The sequence below is a fragment of the Tachypleus tridentatus genome, chromosome 7 (assembly GCF_004210375.1).
Source record: "Tachypleus tridentatus isolate NWPU-2018 chromosome 7, ASM421037v1, whole genome shotgun sequence".
NCBI lineage: Eukaryota > Metazoa > Arthropoda > Merostomata > Xiphosura > Limulidae > Tachypleus > Tachypleus tridentatus.
The window spans coordinates 100,221,050-100,241,617 of record NC_134831.1 but is presented as its reverse complement, the minus strand read 5'-3'; the positions used below and the strand labels follow the sequence as shown (position 1 = coordinate 100,241,617).

The 20,568-nt window shown below is 30.4% G+C and overlaps 1 protein-coding gene across 1 annotated transcript in view; it reads right to left on the bottom strand.

The window, feature by feature from the left end:
* LOC143256285 (protein hobbit-like) overlaps positions 1-18,683 on the bottom strand; it is a 108,534-nt gene extending 89,851 nt beyond the window's left edge. Inside the window, 9 exon segments of the mRNA XM_076513328.1 lie at positions 1,131-1,306; positions 4,153-4,198; positions 5,248-5,340; positions 8,376-8,436; positions 9,183-9,307; positions 11,689-11,836; positions 12,389-12,438; positions 15,414-15,537; positions 18,513-18,683. Coding sequence (XP_076369443.1) covers positions 1,131-1,306; positions 4,153-4,198; positions 5,248-5,340; positions 8,376-8,436; positions 9,183-9,307; positions 11,689-11,836; positions 12,389-12,438; positions 15,414-15,537; positions 18,513-18,601 — 912 coding nt within the window. The 5' untranslated portion in view covers positions 18,602-18,683.
* Between the last annotated feature and the right edge of the window lie 1,885 nt (positions 18,684-20,568).

The window sequence follows — 20,568 nt, the reverse complement described above, 5'->3', positions numbered from 1 at the left end:
ATCGGTAACGCTAATGAAATATTTGGTATGTAAAAACTAGTTGGGCATTTTATATATAGTGTATTAATTACAACAATGCCTAGTAATTAAAGGCTTTATCCAAAAATTATTAATGATTCTTTAATATGCGATATTCAAATAAGATAAAATTGTTTTTTTCTCTTGCAGAGATTAAAATTTAACATATACACATTGTGCCTTTTATTTATATTTACTTTTTCAATTGTTATTAATGACAAGAAAAATAAAAAAATATTTAACATTCTGATAAACAAATATTACTGATGGAGTTTAAGTATCAGATTTTGTTTATATTGACAAGTCGTTTATATATTTTAACAAGTTGCATTTTCAGTACTATTTACCAACCAAATTATCAGATCCAAGCATCATTAAAAATATTGGTAACAAATGAACAGCTAAACTTGCATGATTATACAGGTTACTAACCAGAACAATGAATAAAGTCTGTTCAAATAAAGCACCTGTATAATTTTAACCATTCTAGACATTGTTTCCAAGAGTTAATGAAGTATGTTCATTACATTAAATTCTTTTGACTTTATTATACAAAATTAAATTTTTTTAAAGGAATGAACTTATGTGCAAGATAAGTAATACTTCAAGACTAAATCAATTCTTCCAGTTTAATTAGAGAACATGAAAATATTTCTTTTTTTTTTAACAACCTTTAGCATTTATTAACCTAAATTATTATTTTGTATCATATTTTATTAAAATTTTAAAAAGTACACAAGTGTTAAAACAAATATATCAGAAAATACTGAATACTGCAATTTAATGAATAAGGTTTAATATCTAATATATTTTCACTCTTTACATATTTGGTCCTCAGAGCCATGAATGAAAACCACATTACTACTGGGAACAGTATGACTGCTAGTTCATTTATAAGCTTTATACTGGATGACAACCAAATACAGGGTAAACTATGAAAACATCACTGTACTCTGGTGCACTTTACCTTCTTATTAAAGATAGATGGAGCAGTCCCATACTATTTGAATTTACATTTACTATTTGTTTCCATGAATATTTCCAAAACTGTAAAGAATTTTTGGTAGTGGTGTAGTGATACAATCTTTAAAACCTTTGCATTTATAAATTACCTCTGGAATTTTTTGGAACATTTCATTTAAGGTTGACTGTTTTCCAACTAATTCTTGGCTAGTTTCTGTTGTTTGAAATGTATTACTTTCAGTTTCTCTATCTTGATCTCTGATATCAGATGTATTGGTTAACTTTGCTTCAGTAAGAACTGCCTTCAATTTGTTGATTGGAACACCTATCAGAAAGCAACAACTACTTTTAATATAAATAAAAAAATATATTATTTGCCTTTATAAAGGCTGCAATTGGAAACTAATTTCTGTTGAACCTCAAAAGACAAAAAATCCAGCTAAAATTTACATTTAAATTGCAAGAATGGTATTCTACTGAATGTGGTACATTACTACCAAAGATAATGGTACTTGATCCTAGAAGTTCTTAAAAATGTATCATGACACAGTAAAATGGTTAAAATGTAAATTATAACTATAATGGCACATAGATTGTAAAAAAAAAAATCGTTTCACCCCTTAAAAACTCTTTTTTAAATATACAGTACTTTTACCATTTTTTAAAGTATTTACAAAAAATGCTTTAAACATTTTACTGTAGGGTTTTAATTTATTAGTTAACTATATTTTAAATGTATGTAGTATGATAAATCCATTTGATATAAAAATCAACCACTGACATTCAGGCAAAAAGAACAAGTTTGAAAACTAAAAAAATTAATAAAATAAAAAGTTGTTTTTTTTGTTCAGTTTTTAATTTTTCACACACAAACACTTACATAGATGATTTAAACTGATTTGATGTACATGCTTTTCCTTTCATATTTAGCTCTGCCCATTGGAGCAGTCACAATGCTGCTAAATTAGTACCATTTTATCAGAAAGCATACTTGTTCTAAGGTCAGGATTTGTTTGTTGTTGTGTGTACAGCTGCAGGATGGAACATCTGTGTGGTAACCACCATATCCCAGTATTACGAGTCCCAAAACTTACTACTAATCCTCCAGATAGATCAACATAAGACTAAAAGTATTCCTCATATTTATGTACAATTTATTTCTCAATTTCAGACAGAGAAAATAAAGATGTAGTTAGATAAATAAATTCTAATAAACTTAACTTATGGATAATATATAATGTCCACCGACTTTTATCTGCTTAAAAATACATTTGTTCATGAAAATGATTCTAAGGTCGTCTACAAAAAAAAGAATTTTTTTTTATTTGTATTGTGTTTACAAAAGGTGTCAAAGAAGCTTCACAAAATATTTTCAATGATGAAAATAAAAAGCACAAAATGAGTATATCAATTATTGAATTATGTAAAGTTTAATGATTGCTGCATATTCCTTGGTATTCTACGAGATTAACTTAAATGTTAGACTCTTTAGTGTATGTAATATTGTTAATTAATTTTTTGTTTGTAATTCATTGATGTTGAAGCTACAGAGATTTCTAGAAGGCCAAAGTGATAGATGTACAAGTAACTGAGAAAGATAGTAAAATTCATGGTGAGATAAAAGAAAATACAAAGTTAACTGTCCTAGGAATGAAAGGCCTAATGGTTGATATGTTAAGAGATTATTTTGAAGCATCAAGAAAAGCAGGTAATTATTAAAAGTTCATGTTGTAACTCACAGCATAAGTGAGTTATACAACAGAAGCAAACAAAAACAGTGCAACCCATCAACAGAATTCTGAAACAAGTAAATTAGCCTAAATGGACTTTTTACCAAGAGAAGTGATCATCTACAGTTCCCAAAATAATGTAAAAACAAAACAAAATCAAGCATGTTGATCAACATAAAAAATATGCAGGACTATAATTAATCAAATCTCAAAAAACATAAGTCATGTCACCTTGTGCAATAATATTTTGTCAGACAATAATTAAACACAAGTATTTCAATTTACATTTAAGTGTTTCAATTTCATGTTTTTGAACTGCAGAAAATTACTAAAAAATGGATTGAGTGGATACATAAAAATATGTTTAATTCTTACACGGCTATTATTATGCAACCTCAACCTTTCTTATTTGGTACCACTTACAAGATTTAGACCTCAAGCTTAGAACTTAAATTAACTATTTAAAATAATAAGAAAGACTTCTGGTCACTTGAGAAAGCAAACTAGTCTATAACTTGTACAAATTACAATTAAATTACAGAGATTCTGATCTTCTGAAAATAATATTGTTTTAATCAGTACCTAACTTTGAAAAACTTACACTTAATGGTTTTTAGTGTTACAAATAGTGCTTACTTGTTTCATTTGTAGAATTTTTTGTAAAGCTACTTGAGGGTTTTTTCCTACTCAACCCTAACTTTGAACTGATAAACTAGATGGAAGGCAGCTAGTCAACATCATCCACTGTCAACTCACAGGCTACATGGAAGGCAGACAGTCAACATCATCCACTGCTACCTCACAGGCTACATGGAAGGCAGACAGTCAACACCATCCACTGCCAACTCACAGACTACTCTTCATCAAAAAATAGTGGAACTGACTGTCACATTATAACACCCTTGTGGTTAAAATGGGAAGTATATTTGGCAATAGGAGTTGAACCCATGACCTGCAGGTTGCAAATCAAGTGCCCCAACCACCAGGCTATTCCAGGCCTTACAAGTCGTGAACTACATGACGGACTTACTCATGTACTTGTTTAATTTTACCAACTTTGTTTTATAATGAAATATGTACATAAATTAGAAAGTTGGTCCAACCATAGTTGGAGTTCTTGTTTGGAAATAGTAATAAAGTATGAGAAGGGAGTTGACATAGGTTGTAAACTTTGAATGTGATTATAAGAACAAAGAACTTGCAAGTTTAAAAAAAAAAAAAGACAATGAACAATATCCTCTAACTTTAACTTACACAAATGCTTATTCAAATTTGTAAAAAATAATACGTGTGTATATATCCTAATTTTCAATAATCTGAAGTTTATATTAATTATACAGAATTTTATGTATATCCACAAATATATACTAAAAGGACACAACAGTTAAATATAGTTTTAAATGCATCAAAGTGGCATACAAAATAGTTAACAAAAACTTACCTTCATAAAACATAACTTCTGGTTTTAAAACAGCAACAGCTAGGCTCTGAAAGATTTATTGAGTAATTAGATTACTAAACATTTCATAAACATACTGTGCCTGAGCATGCAAGCCAAACATTTCCACAAAATCTCAAATATGTTATAAATCACAAGTTGAACACTAATTAATTAATAAATAATTAGATTTCAATTAGTCCAGTGGGAGAATATTTAAGTATATTTCCTTGGTCAAATTAGTATTAAATTTGGAAAATAAGATACAATGTAATTACACTTATATTTCTCAGCTTATTAAACAAATTGTGAAAAATTAAACAGAGGGTCAATTGCCATTACTGAAATGTAAGCATGTTAGCTACCATTTCCCCGAAAATATCAGAATGGTTATAAAAGTGAAATCACTTGATATCCATTCTGCAAATAAAAGAATGTTGTTGTCCATACTTGCAAAAACATGGTTGCTGGTTGGATAAATGTATGAAAATTCTTTCCAAAGAGAAATATCCAATCAGTGAGATTGTTACATAATGTACAGCCAAAGAAAGGGCACATCTCAAACATTTTTCACAAACATGGAAGAACACAAGGAATTTTGGGCAGTAAAATTCTGTAAACCTAATCAGGAGCAATCTCATCTTCTGCTACGTGAAAGATTAAGAAAAAGAACACTGCAACTCAAATATCACAGAGACAGCATATTTCCCAATACTATTAGTGAGACAGTAAGAAAATTGTAGGCTTTTATTTACACCTCAAACCCAGTGGTGGTTTACAGAAGAAATGCTGAAAAAAAATGAACTAGAGACAATCTTTTTGAATCATACTTCTGCAAAATCTTTGATACATCTCCAAAAGACATTGTCTTATGTATATGCATGAAAGCTATATATCTATAACATTAATTATTTAATGATATGAAAGCCATTGTTAACAAGTATAAAAGGACTGATGAGTCATACATGATTGTCCTCTCTGATTGGTGAAAGTAATTTTCTGTAATTGTTCCTTGTAATTGTTTCTTCTTTGATGAATAAACCATTTCATTATAATTACATTTTCCCTAAAATGTTTTTTTCTGTGCAAAATACTTACTTTTATCTTGAAGGATTCTTCAGGCTTAGCAACCAGGTTACACATCAAGCTTAGTGACAGCTGAGCCAAGCATGGGTCTCCTCCAACTCCACTCTTTTAAAGTTATAAATCAACAAAATTATGTTATCCAAAGCAACCCTTAAGTCACTGGTCTTTATATACAGTGTTCTGCTCAACACTATGTCATTATTAGGATATTTTTATAACTTATGAACACAATAAATATTAAAAATGACAAATGAATTTAATATACGAATACTAACCACCAAAAAAATGAAAAGATATAGAACTAATACAAGCTTAGTGTGAAAACTATGTAACTTTACAATGTAATTAATACAAAGGGTAAAACATTTATTGTATTTTTTATCATCGTTAATTCTAATATAAAATTCTTACACCAAAGTATGCCCATTATCAATACTAATGATGTAACCTGTAGCTACTGTACAAACTAATAAAATGAGTCCAGCTCCCTATTTATTTTAAAAAGCTACAAAATCCTGTGGAAATGTACTTTTGTACCCAGGACAGTACAAGGTAGGGTCACTGGTGTTAAAAGTATGTAGGCCTAAAGTTTTGAAGAGTTAATATTAGAGGAATATTATAATACTTGCCAATTTCTAAGAGTACTTTTAAAGATCTTTTTTTCTTTTGAACATTTTACTGTCTTTACTAAAATTGATACAAACCTTTATTCATAAAGTGAAAAGGAAAACTGTTCTCCAAGACTTGTATATATAGAAGGGGTTGTGAGATACTAAGTGTAAACTTTCATCTTGTACTAGATTTAATTTAAAAAAGAAAATTGTGTACATCCAATTTTTACCATTTTCTATACAAATATTAACAATAAAATATGATTGAAACTAAATATTTTCACCGAGCTTTCTTAGTTATTAATATTCTTGTTGTTAATGACTATCTTTCTGGATAATACAACCAAAGTTTAGATAAAGTAGCAAAATAAATAGTACAAGAAGTACAAATATTAATGAAGCTGAACTATTGTCCAGTTTATTACTCCATGTTTAATTTTTTCTTCACTTACAAATAATAATTCAATCATGTAGTATGGATTATCAGATTGCATTATGTTACCATGGATAATACTAATGTACATGGGCTAATTTTTAAGCATGTAATATTAAAGTGCCTGTGCCTCACACAGCAGTGATGGCTAGCAACAGTTTTTCTAGGCCTGAAAACCAATTCAAATTGATTAGAATGTTTTTATCCCACTTATTCAACAAACATGTGTTGCAGTTAAGTAAAACACATTACAAATTATTTTGAAGCACAAAAACAGAAAACATATTTGTTGAACAAATGGAAGCGATTTAATAAATACTATAAATAATTTTATATCTTTCTATGAATCCAAAGTTTCAGTAGCCAGAATATGCAAGTCTTGCATCAAAGTAACTAAATTTGGTAAAAATTAGAACTGTCATCTGTTTCATGTTAACCAGCAGGAGCAGGTGGGTAATGGAACTATATACAAGGAAACTGGTTTACTGAATTTTTTAAATACAATAATTGGAGAATAAATGGGTATTTTTTGTTTTTTAGAAATTAACTGCATATTCAATAAATGTTTTACTTAACCCGACTTAACACTTACTTCACGATGCTTAAAACTACCATGGATTATGACAAAGGTATTTAACTATATGGTGTTTTACATACTGTAAAGACATAAAACAATTAAAAGGGGTTAAACAATTTGTAATAAAAATTTAGAAAATTTACTGAATGCCATTATTTCATTTACATTTAAAAGTAATGAAATGTTATCTGAAAAAAGTTACGATGTCAAGAAAAGTTTCACACACATCCACGATGTGTAACCGTTTCCATATGCTAAAATACAGTACACATTAATCTCTCTGCCAATATGTGCTCACAACAAGGAAATGTTAACAGGCTTTTGACTAGGCAAAAAAACTTAACCAGGGATTTAAGGAAAGTGAGTTACAGGGAGGTAATGAATATATTTTAATAAGGTATGACTTTGTGACAACTTTAATGAACTGCATCTGTCAGGCCTATTGAATAAAAAATGAAAGACATTTCAGCTTGTATACTGAGGCTTTCTTTAGGCTATTGTAAGTACTTGCATTGTGTCTTATAAAGGTACTCTCAGCCATGTACGATGAGTGGACATAGTGACTAACAGGTGTTGTCAGTGACATCATATTCAGTTTGTTCAGTGTGGTTGTCCACACAATGCTGATGTACAAGATGTTGTTTCTGTTTAGTTCAGTCTGGTGTAATTTGTGGTAGATAGCTTGACTTTCTTTCTTTCAAGTGGTAAGTTTATAATATATATATAATAGCTCTGTTTTGTAGTTATGTTCAGCCAAAGCCTGTTAGTCGAGTTACATCTTTTCTTTCTTTAATTTTTGTTCTATGGTTCAACCAGCTTCTCCAACATAAACATACATGGTACTTCACAGTACAAAGAAGCTCTTTATTCAAATACTGATACTTTAGACATGTTAAAATACAATGAATTTTTACCCTTTAACATTCATATACATTATTACCAAACTCCTTACAAAAGAAGAAAACAAATCCACAATTTTTCCAAGATTCATTACTGATTTTTCGTAATTAAGTCTAATTACGGCTTTGGGACCACTGAACTGGTCACGTGAGTTTGAAGAATATACTTTTAAATAATATTATTAGAAATTTGGTTTTATAATACACACAGCTATTGAATAACTTTACCACTAGTAAAACAAAGTATAGTTTATCTATGACTAAGTTATTAATGTGTACAAAAATATGGATATTAATATACAAGAACTGTTACTAACCTCATAATAAGATCAGTTATTACAAACGTCTTTTTGTAACCATTTCTAAATATACTTTAACAGTAGTGTTTGGTAATAAAAGCTTGAAGTTATTGGTAAGTTAGGGTAGATCACTATGTTAAGTTCAAAGATATAGTGATGAGGTATTCAAATAAACATAAATCGTGTCTACAAAACAAAATATTTTAAAATTATGTTCTAAATAGACAAAATTATTTTATTGGTTTAATTGGGGAGTGAATGTAAGAACAAGATTAACTAACATTCATGGAAACTATTAACAAAGAGATAATTTCACCACACCTGAGGATCATGCTTGAAAACTTTAATCGATGCAGAATTAACTTGAAGACCAAATTCTTCACTGAAAATTTATCAACAACAAAGTGCAGGATCAGCCAGACACATAAGACATGGTTCATAAATCTCAAAGCAATAACACTATTTTGTAAATATGCCTAATACAATTGTAAAGAAAACCTGATTTATATATTAAAGTATTCTAAAATGTTATTTTTGACATTGTTACAAAATATGCAAAAACTACAAAACAACTAGGCATTTCCAAAGTATTTATAAAATTATGTTTTTGATATATGATCCCATAATGATAATAAATAAAGAATCCAAATTATCTGTAAAATTATGTTTTTGATACATGATCTGATAATGATAATAAATAATGATGTATGGAAAGCACTTGCATACTGACATGGAAAAACATAGTTTAAAAGGACATTTTATGCCAATAAAAGATAATCTGACTTAAAAGCCTCTTGATATCAGTAAATAACCAATCTCAGTTATTTTTGATATATGTTATACTTTGTTTTTCACATCAAAGAGAGAAATTTCTGGTGTTTTCTAAGTTATTAACTTAGCTTTGTTTGTGGACACAAAGGGACAATAACTACTATTAATCTTGTGAAGAAAATAATTACTAGTAACACTTGTTATTCGTGACACGTGAGAGTATGTTACTTTTTCCAATATTCAAGTTAACCGTAATACTTTGTGTGTTTTATAACCTCAAAGGAACTTAATTTCTGGAATTTTCAACAAAAATATTAATATTATAAAGAAAAAAGAAAGAAAAAAAAAATTCTGTACCCTGCATTTTGGTTTCTTCCACAAACAACTGTTACTTCTGCAATACTACTGTGCAGCAAGCACTCGTGAGATGGAGATCCTAGCTGACTGATCACACTGGCATTATAAACATGCAATGACACTTTCTAAAGAGAATATTCAGAACTTTATCAAAAAAACGATAAACAGATCCTGTTCCCAATAAAAAACATACATCAATTTATATAACATTTACTGCTACCTTTACAGAAAATTTAAACAACTGATGCTTCTATATAGTATACATTGTAAGGTTTCTTTAAATATATGATATAATTTTGTGAAAACATAATTTATTGACCACCTCTCTGTTCTTGTAATCACTACTACTTTGTTTTAAAATTATTTTATCAGATAAGATTATCATTTATGTGACCCACATTACTGGTCCAAAATGTTGAACAATAAACTTTTGAAAGGTTAAGAAAATACCAATATAAACTGGTTGACTTTTAATATTAAATAGTAGCACAACATATACTGATGCCAAAAACAATCACAAAGCAGCAGTTAGCACCAATAGTAACACAACATACACTGATGCCAAGAACAATCACGGAGCAGCAGTTAGCACCAATAGTAGCACAACATACACTGATGCCAAGAACAATCACGGAGCAGCAGTTAACACCAATAGTAACACAACATACACTGATGCCAAGAACAATCACAGAGCAGCAGTTAGGACCAATAGTAACACAACATACACTGATGCCAAGAACAATCACGGAGCAGCAGTTAACACCAATAGTAACACAACATACACTGATGCCAAGAACAATCATGGAGCAGCAGTTAGCACCAATAGTAACACAACATACACTGATGCCAAGAACAATCACGGAGCAGCAGTTAACACCAATAGTAACACAACATACACTGATGCCAAGAACAATCACGGAGCAGCAGTTAACACCAATAGTAACACAACATACACTGATGCCAAGAACAATCACGGAGCAGCAGTTAACACCAATAGTAACACAACATACACTGATGCCAAGTACAATCACGGAGCAGCAGTTAACACCAATAGTAACACAACATACACTGATGCCAAGTACAATCACAGAGCAGCAGTTAGCATCAATAGTAACACAACATACACTGATGCCAAGAACAATCACGGAGCAGCAGTTAGCACCAATAGTAACACAACATACACTGATGCCAAGAACAATCAAGGAGCAGCAGTTAGCACCAATAGTAACACAACATACACTGATGCCAAGCCAAGCATCAATAGTATACACTGATGCAGCAGTTAGCACCAATAGTAACACAACATACACTGATGCCAAGAACAATCACGGAGCAGCAGTTAGCACCAATAGTAACACAACATACACTGATGCCAAGAACAATCAAGGAGCAGCAGTTAGCACCAATAGTAACACAACATACACTGATGCCAAGAACAATCACAGAGCAGCAGTTAACACCAATAGTAACACAACATACACTGATGCCAAGAACAATCACGGAGCAGCAGTTAACACCAATAGTAACACAACATACTTTGACATCAAAACAAACTCGAAACAAAGTTTGCACCAACAGCAACACAACATATTTTTACACCATAATAAACTCAAACTGACAATTAGCACCAATAGTAACATAACATATAATGAAACCAAATATATTTTCAATTATTAAAGGCCTAACAGTGATATCACAGTTAAATACAATATAAAACTTTTTTTTTTGGGGGGGGACATGACAAATCTTTAACTTCAATGTGTAAGAATGCAAAATCTAATTATAGAAACTACAAACAAACTATCAAACAGAGGGTTCTACTTTCAGGAACTATTTTCAGTTACATAAATGTAATAAAAATATCATTTTGGACTCTGAGTGACTTGTATTTTATCGGGGCTATCTCTGGTGGCTGGTAACTAAGCATCAGCACAATATATAATAAAACCCTTTCTTTTTCTTAGATCTAAACAGAAAGCAGCCAGTCAACTGTACACACCACACAATGGTTTTGTCTGGCTTCAGACCATATAATGCCATTGACCATCACTCTTGCATTGAAATTGCAAAACATGCTCGGTAACGTGGACTTGGGACTTTACAATCCACAGCCAGCATACTAGTCAACTTAATGAATTTGTTACATAGTGAATGAATGAAGAATATTCTACAGTACAGTGAATATGCTTTGCTGTGTTCTCTACAATCCACTACTAACTAGTGAATCAAATGTTGAATGCTCAACCTATATTTAACTTATGCACATTTGTTTGCATGAGCAAAGATGGAAACCCTGTCAGTCAGTTGACAGCTATAAGTGTCAGCAGAGTTAAGTATGTTTTGGAAGGGCGTGTGCATTAATAATATGTAATTTGAAGCAATACACAAGTAACAGAAAAATAAAAGTTACGGTATTCTCAAATATTTAATTACCAATAAAATTCAATTTTATGAGAGTTTAATATTTATAATTTTAATATGATTCCATCTAATTCATCATACAAACCTTTAGAACAGATAAAATTTGAGAAGTTTTGCTTTCAGTGTTAGTGATACTTATGTGATTTTCACTTTTAATGGTTTTCTTCAGCTGTATCAACTGCAACACATTTCCTTGAAGACGAACATCTCCAATACAAATAGCAAAGAGGCTTCTGAAAAGAACAAAAAATACCACTGTTTTGGCATCCTAAAATTTTTTTTAACAACACATGTAAGAGGTTGAATTACGGACCCCTAAACTGCTCATATGTGCATCCAACATATTCATAGAGAACAAGAATTTTTATTATAGAAAATGTTAAAGTGCAATTTTGTATCAAATGCAATTTCAAGAATGTTTATATGTAGTAAATTTAAATTAATTATTTCTAATTTCTTAACAGTTCAACATTCATATACAGTTACACTGTAAATTAACAAAGATTTCAATCCATTAAAAGTTAGTGGAGTTCACCAGAGTAAGAGATTTATATCTTGATGTTGGAATATGGAATGCGTTTGGATATAAAGAGCAGCACTGAATGAGCTAATCTTGTGAGGGAGATAAGGACCATATTGGAAGTGGAATTTATGCTCAGGTTTTTAATAGTAAATATATCTTTCCAAGTTATAACCAAAGCTAGCATTCAGCAGCTGCACTTTTTGTACCAAAAGGATTACAACGTGTACCGCAGCCTCAAAACTGAGAATTTACTTGTACTTACTTGTATTTTGAGTGAAACAACCTGCTTGAAATCCAACATACTTCACATTCCTAGATTAAAAGGTTGAAATATTTTAGTGGACTGGTTTAAAACAGAAACATAACAATAGAACTTAAATTAACACTTTTTCTGTATGAAACATTCTGATATCTGTTTGTAGACTTCATTTTGATAATTAAGTATAATACAATTATAAGTACCACTTCCTACATGAATCCTGAAGAAATTATATTAGTACTTAATAAAGATATACACACGTAGTTTAAAATAACATGAAAATAAATTTGCAATTAGAATTTGTTTTTCACAATGGTAAATGAAGTAAGAAATTTTCAGTACACATTTTTAACTTGTGACTTATCATAGCAGCTTATGAGTTACCTTTCCGGTTAGTATAGCAGCTTATGAGTTACCTTTCCGGTTAGTATAGCAGCTTATGAGTTACCTTTCAGGTTAGTATAGCAGTTTATGAGTTACCTTTCAGGTTAGTATAGCAGCTTATGAGTTACCTTTCTGGTTAGTATAGCAGCTTATGAGTTACCTTTCTGGTTAGTATAGCAGCTTATGAGTTACCTTTCTGGTTAGTATAGCAGCTTATGAGTTACCTTTCTGGTTAGTATAGCAGCTTATGAGTTACCTTTCTGGTTAGTATAGCAGCTTATGAGTTACCTTTCTGGAAAAACAAGATACATTGAGTTTAAAATATTATGGTACAAATATATCATCAAAGATTAATCTGAGACTTTATTAGTTACACATTTTTCCAAAAGGTAAACTCGATTTTTGGGAACCTCTGAACAACTAGCTAATCGCAACTATCATTGGTATCTCTACGATAGCAGTATTAAACTTCAAAAAATTACAACAGTTATATTAAAATCAAAAGAGAATATAGTTACAAATACCCTTAGTGTAAATATGTGTAGTAATCTGACTGAAGCAGTTTTCAATAATAACATTACATTCATCTACACCCAACTGAAGAAAATGTTGTTTAAGGCAAGGAAGACATTTTGATTTCACTGTAGAATCTTACTTCGTTAAATATGCATCATAATACAGTTTATACTGTTAACATCAATTTTCCGTATACTTAAGAAACTTGAAAGTGCTTCTGAGCTTTATTGCAATAAAAACGTTTATGTTAGTCTCTCTACAAAGTGCCCACTTTTAATGCAATAATCTTCATTTACATTAACTACCAGACAATCAGATTGATTAAATCATTGTAACAATAATTACTCGGGTTATTCTAATTTCAAAAACCACAATAGATGACTGTGTTACAAGCCACAAACAGCAGGGAAATGGCACACTGTGAAAGTTCAATACATATTTTATAGTAACAATGTATTACCTAAACAGAAAATAACCTGCTTAGGGTGTGTGTTTTCCTTATAACAAAACCACATAGGGCTATCTGCTGAGCCTACAGAGGGGAATCGAGCCCCCGATTTTAGTGTTGCAAATCAGTAGACTTGACGCTGTACTAGTGGGGTGCAACTTGCTTAAAGATGTTTACAAACTATAAACAATGAAGAATAACCTCATTATGAGGTAGTGATAAGAGGAATAATTAAAGTTTGATACCCAGTGCGAACTAAGGATAAGCCTAAAGAAAAGCATTTCTTCCAATTAGGAGAATGTGAACCTCATAATGAGGTAGTGATAAGAGGAATAATTAAAGTCTGATACCCAATGTGAACTAAGGATAAGCCTAAAAAAAAGCATTTCTTACAATTAGGAGAATGTGAACCTCATAATGAGTTAGTGATAAGAGGAATAATTAAAGTTTGATACCCAGTGCGAACTAAGGATAAGCCTAAAGAAAAGCATTTCTTACAATTAGGAGAATGTGAACCTCATAATGAGTTAGTGATAAGAGGAATAATTAAAGTGTGCTATCCAGTGTGAACTAAGGATAAGCCTAAAGAAAAGCATTTCTTACAATTAGGAGAATGTGAACCTCATAATTTCTTTCTTTTGTTATTCACAATATGTTAGTTATTTAATTGGCTTCTCAGATAAAAATTTATTAAATTTCTCTAATGATGCTATGATGCTAGAAAGAGCTATCATATTGAAAATGTTTGTTTTATTTAAAAGGATATAGCATGCTAGTGAAGTGATATTTAGTTTAGAAAATTAAGTCATGAGAAGAGACAAATAAATCTGGGCTCATGGTTACAGGAGAAGCAGCAGAGTAATGTAGAATTTAACATTAAAATTAAAGTTACAGGCTTCAACTTTGGAGGAACAGATGATTTGGTTTGTTTTGAATTTCGTGCAAAGCTACATGACAGCTATCTGTGGTAGCCATTCTTAATTTAGCAGTGTAAAACTAGAGGAAAGGCAGCTAGTCATCACCACCTACTACTAACATTATAACACTCCCATGGCTGAAAGGGCAAGCATGTTTGGTGTGATAGGGATTCATATTACAAGTCAAATGCCTTAACCACTTCCTTGGCCCAGCATGGGCCAAGGAACAGGTGATAACTCATAAAAACAAATTGCTCTGTTATGAGCTCATAGAATGGTACCATCATTGTGTTATGAGTGCAGTTAGCTTGAACATTTGGAAACTTTGAATAGACACACTGATCTGAATGACTGTATTCTATTTAGTTTCTATGTTTTGGTTGTCTAATATTATGAACAAGGAATGACCTTGGTAGGTCAATATTATGTTCCCAAGAAGGAAGAAGTTCACATACAGACAAATGTTAAGAAAGCTAAGCAGCCTTCAGCCACTTTGTTTACATTTTAGAATATTCTAAGCCTATGTGTGCGTGCTTTCATATAGCAAAGCCACATTGGGCAATCTGCTATGCCCACCAAGGGGAACTGTAAATGTGAGGGCTTACCACCATCTCAGCAGGGGAGGCTTCCAAGTCTGTGTTAGTTAGGATTTTATATAAAAAAGATGTTTAACAATGCAGCTATTTAGAAAAGAAAAACATACCTCAAAAACATTAAGATACTACTAACAGAAAGTTATCACATTTAAGTCAAATTTACTTACAACAGATATATTGCCATCCAACTGTAGACATATTTGTCTGATGGAGAAGAAACCCACACTTCCAACTTTGAGTTTTATTTTTTGTTTTTTTGCCAAGATCCAGGAAAGATACCATGTTGAAAGCCTTAATGCAAAACATTCAAAGAAATAAATACATTACAAGCATTTTGTTAGAGCTTTGATATACATTGATTACCATTGATCAAAGTTAAGGCTGGGATGGTTAAACCATAAGATAATCACATTAAATATTTCAGTGAAAAAGTTATTTCTATAATAATACTAATAAGTTTGTATCTAATGGATTACCAAGTAAAAATATTTGTGTAATAGTTCATCTTCATAAAGAAGAGAGGATATAATTATTGCTTTAATTTAGATAGTCTAACTGGACTCCTAGATCCAAAAAAAAAATAATGCATTTCACTCCAGAAAACAATGTGCATTGTAATACATTTGTACTGCATAATAATATCCTTAACCAATTCACCGTATTGTGCCAGAGGACAAACATCATAAAATCTATGGACTACACAAAACTTGCTCTGTATGTCCACACCTTAGCTAACCATATAAAGTTTTTTTTAGCGGTTACATTATATATTGTGTAGATCAGATGACAAAGTTCCTGTTATTATCAATTTTTTCTTCAATATGATAATGTGCTTTCACACAACTGTTAGGATATATCCTGTGGTTCTTCCATGTTAGGGTATATCCTGTGGCTCCTCCAGAATTCATTGCTTTATTTCTGCAGACATTTAGCTGCGATAAACTTGAAAAAGCAACCAAAAATAAAACAGCATAAAATATGTTACATCTCGAACAATAGATTTTACCTATCTCAACAAAAAATATGAAAATCGAATGCTGGAAAAACCCTAAAATTCCCTCCAAATACATTTTGAACACTGGATTCCAATAAAGTGTGTGTTACATACGTGTGTAAACATAAGTAAATTATGTTACTCATAGAAGTAGGTTTAAAACTAATTTTGGGTATCACTGAAAGGTAAATATGACATGAAAACAAAGGATTCTACAATTAAATCTTATTGAACCCATTTTAATGTTTTTGAAACTATAAAGGAAAAACTACAACATTAAGAAATAAATTCTTAAGATTTGTAATTTGTGGCTTTGTGCAGTATATTGTGAGTTACTTGTCTTTCTGGAAGGACAAACATGGATAAAATACATATTGAAGAAATGAGATAGATTTTCCAGTATCCTTAAATACATTTTGGGTATATTTCACTTATTAACTAGTATATTTCATAAATATACTTTTATATTTTTAGTCATTGGTCTTATTATGTAAGAATGCATACAGTTGAAACAAACCAAATTTTTATATTTTCCACATGTACCCAATGTACTTTATCTCCAAGTATTTTCTTATAGCTATAACACATATATTCAACCTATGAAAAAATATTTATAAGAATAACATTTCCTGTTAAACACATACTTCAAATTACAATCACAATGAAACTTTTCACGTCTTTAAGACTCTACTGTTCCACACACATATTCAAACAAATAATTAGTGCATCATTTTGAATCATGAAAACATTTATATCATTTAATATTCTGACTACCATCAACTTACATTACACATATGTATCCGAGGCATTCAATTTACAATCTGGAGAACTGCCCAAATATGACAATATTAAAAACTGTTCAAATCCACAACATTTACAACTGGTATAAGACTTCTTATACACTTCTGAATAGTTAAAATGTAAAGAGCTCTTGCTTTCTCAGCTTAATAGCTTACTTAAAAATACTATCTACTCCAAGTACACAGTTAATATTTGAGACCGTGAAATACTAACAGTGTGAAGATTGCTAGATCATTTGAAATCACCCATTTCACCACCAGCAATAAAAGTTCACTGTTTCAGAATGGCTTAAAGATGCACTTTACTGATTTCTTTTTGCAGTGTTGGGTCAAAAGATATTCCTATGACAATTTTGCACAAGAATGTATTTTAGTAGACAGAGAATAAAAATATTATAATTAAATAAGACTAGTTAAACCTCAACAAAGAAAAGTCATGATACAAAATATGAAAATGTACTAATTTTATCAAATTATTTGGAAAAATAACTGTGGTATGAATATTGTTTTACAACAGGATCTAGTGGAAGTTTGAAAACTATATCTAATATTTTAAATTTTTATATGAAGAAATAATTTAGTTTTTTTCCAATATGAGAAACCTTTTAATGAAGGATGTTTACCAACCAAAGTTTTTGCTAATGTAATGTTCAAGTACTTCCAGACCTTAAGACCAGCATCACAAATATCACAATTTACTACTCAAGTTAACCAAGTTTTAGTTTAATAAAAAAAAAAATCTTTTATGCCTATGAACATGATTTGATTCCCAAGTTCATCATGGTCAAACAAAGAAAACATAAGATGGCAGTAACAGCTATAAGTAGATTAGGTTTGCATAACAGAAACAATTGAAAACAACTGTTAGGAAAAAAACTTTCCACTTATGTTTGAAAAAAGAATAACTGGTTTTTAAAAAAGAAAGATTACTTTCTAGAGATGTAACTGTAACAGTAGTGTTTATGCTGTGGTACATTATATAATAACTACTTACTTAACTTCAAAAGAAAAGGTTTTGTATATTTTTTCAATCAGACCTTTAATTTTAGAAGTTTTGTAATGAAATTTTAAAAGTACAAGAGCAACATACATCACATAAAAATTGCTCCAAAAATTAATCAGTAATAACAGAACTAAGTAGTCTGAAGAAAATCCAAGTAATTTCCTTTATATATATATATATATACACCCATTAATTTTACAATTTTAAAGCTCACACAGTACAATATATAAATTATAAAACTAATACAAATTATGTTGCCCACTCTTAAATCGTTTCAATACAACAAGTTTTACGTATATATATATATATAATTGTCAAATCATCAGGTGACTTGCCGCTTACGAGTTTGAATCACACTTACAAGTTATGTTATACAGTTCCGTCTACTCTATAAGTTAAATTTTAAACTGAGTAAATTATCAGTGCATTTTTCTTATTAAGATCAAGACGAAGAATTTAAGAATCATACCTAATTACTGTCAACGTAAGTATGTATATAAAAATTGTAGTAGACAGGAAAACGACAAATCCAGCACCAAAAATAGTAAAAATCGTCATTTTTTGTGTATTTTGAAGATTATATCATACGCCCCATGTGAGTCGCCATGTTCTGCTAAAATAATAATTCAGCACGTGATGTAAAACACCAATCACAAGCACTGTCATGTTACATCTTTTGTATATGTTGAGTTAATTTACTACCAATATAATCTATCTTCACGACTTACTTTTATTAATAGTAAATGTTCAATATATATATATATATGCGTATACATATATGTTTAAAATATGATGCTTGATGTTCTTTAATAAATTTCAAATACTTTTTCACTGGGATGGAGTGATCCTCGTGCCTCAGACTTCTGTTTCAAATCGAGGGGGGCCAAGTAGGAAGACTATATTAAAAATTTATTTGAAGTCATTATACTCTTCATAAATTATGACATTAACGATAGTAATTCTAGGCATAAGACTGACAATATGTACTTTTGCAGATTCCCGAAAGTGTTCTGTTTCAAGATTAAATAAAACCAAAAGAAATATTTCTACTTCTTACTTTTGAAGTTCATATGTCACGCTGTGTTGTATCCTACAAAATGAATAATTATTCTCGTGATTCACGGATGGCGTATGTTTTACTGATATTACGACAGAAGAAATTTCAACGTTAAACGTTCCATACGTGTCGTCATTTTAGTGATTACTGACTGCCCGACAGAAAACACACATTACTGTATAGAGATGCGATTAAAACAGATGAACATATACTCATCATTATATGTAATTGCTACTTGAAAACAATTTTACATTCTCAAATTATAACCATATCCACTACCAGTATGAAATTTACGTGAAAGAATAATTACGGTCCTGTAACAACCAATTCACTTTAACCCACAAAACAGGGTTAATATAAATTTTTAATTTAATGTTAAAGTGTCCGAAAAGTTGATGCTATAGACAAAATGTCTATAGAATTAGTCTATAATATTACAGACATTTACAGAATACTAGTGAAATGTTTGTCATATTGCTGTCAATACTAAGTAACTCTTCTTTTGAAAAGTATAACTGAATAAATGTTTTATGGACATGTTTTGTAAAAATAAACAACTAATTATATTATAGTAAAAATATGAATATAAAGAATGTTTATCTCTTTTATAGTATTTCACAAAAATAAACGTTTTGTGTGTATTTGGTCATCTTGTGAATATGGTATTGATTAGAATGTTTTATATTATGTTCGAATCTCTTCTTGATAAAGCTTTAAAGACTGAACCATGCAAAAATGCTGACGTGTGTATGTTTTCTTATAGCAACGCCTCATCGAGCTATCTGTTGAGCCCACCGAGGGGAATCGGACCCCTGATTTTAGCGTTGTAAATCCATAGACTTACCGCTGTACCAGCGGGTAACGACTGCCTATTTAATAATTATTCCTGGCCCTGTGTTTTATTAATTGCGACGGAAAAGCCAAAGAATTTGAGGGTGATAAAATAAAAGAACGTAGACAAGTATAACTGTTAATAAAAAATGCCTAAAAATGTTTTGACAAAATTTTAAAAAGTATCTTATGTGAATAAATATCAACAATAATAAATTGTAGCGTTATCTATTGAGTAGAAAAGATATTTAAGTTGTATTTGACAGACAGATACTGGTATTTATATGCAATGTGATATGGTCCCTGATTTAATCTATAATATTCAAAAGAACAACATAAAACCCTGATGCACCTGGGATTTGAATACGAGGCCTTCACTTGATTATCGAACACTAAAATACTTCTGACATCCGCTTTTTTATAATCGAATGTTAACGAATGATTAAAATCCTGATTTAAGCTGCATTGTTATTCTGTTTTTACTAACATTTATGATTTCCTCTAAGCATGATAAGTTAATAATGAAAGTTGTGAAAAATCCCCCACTAAACTGAGATTTAAACATAAAACTTTCACTTAAGACTAACCACTAATATAACCTGAATATTACAAACAAGGATATCATTCGGAACAGGTA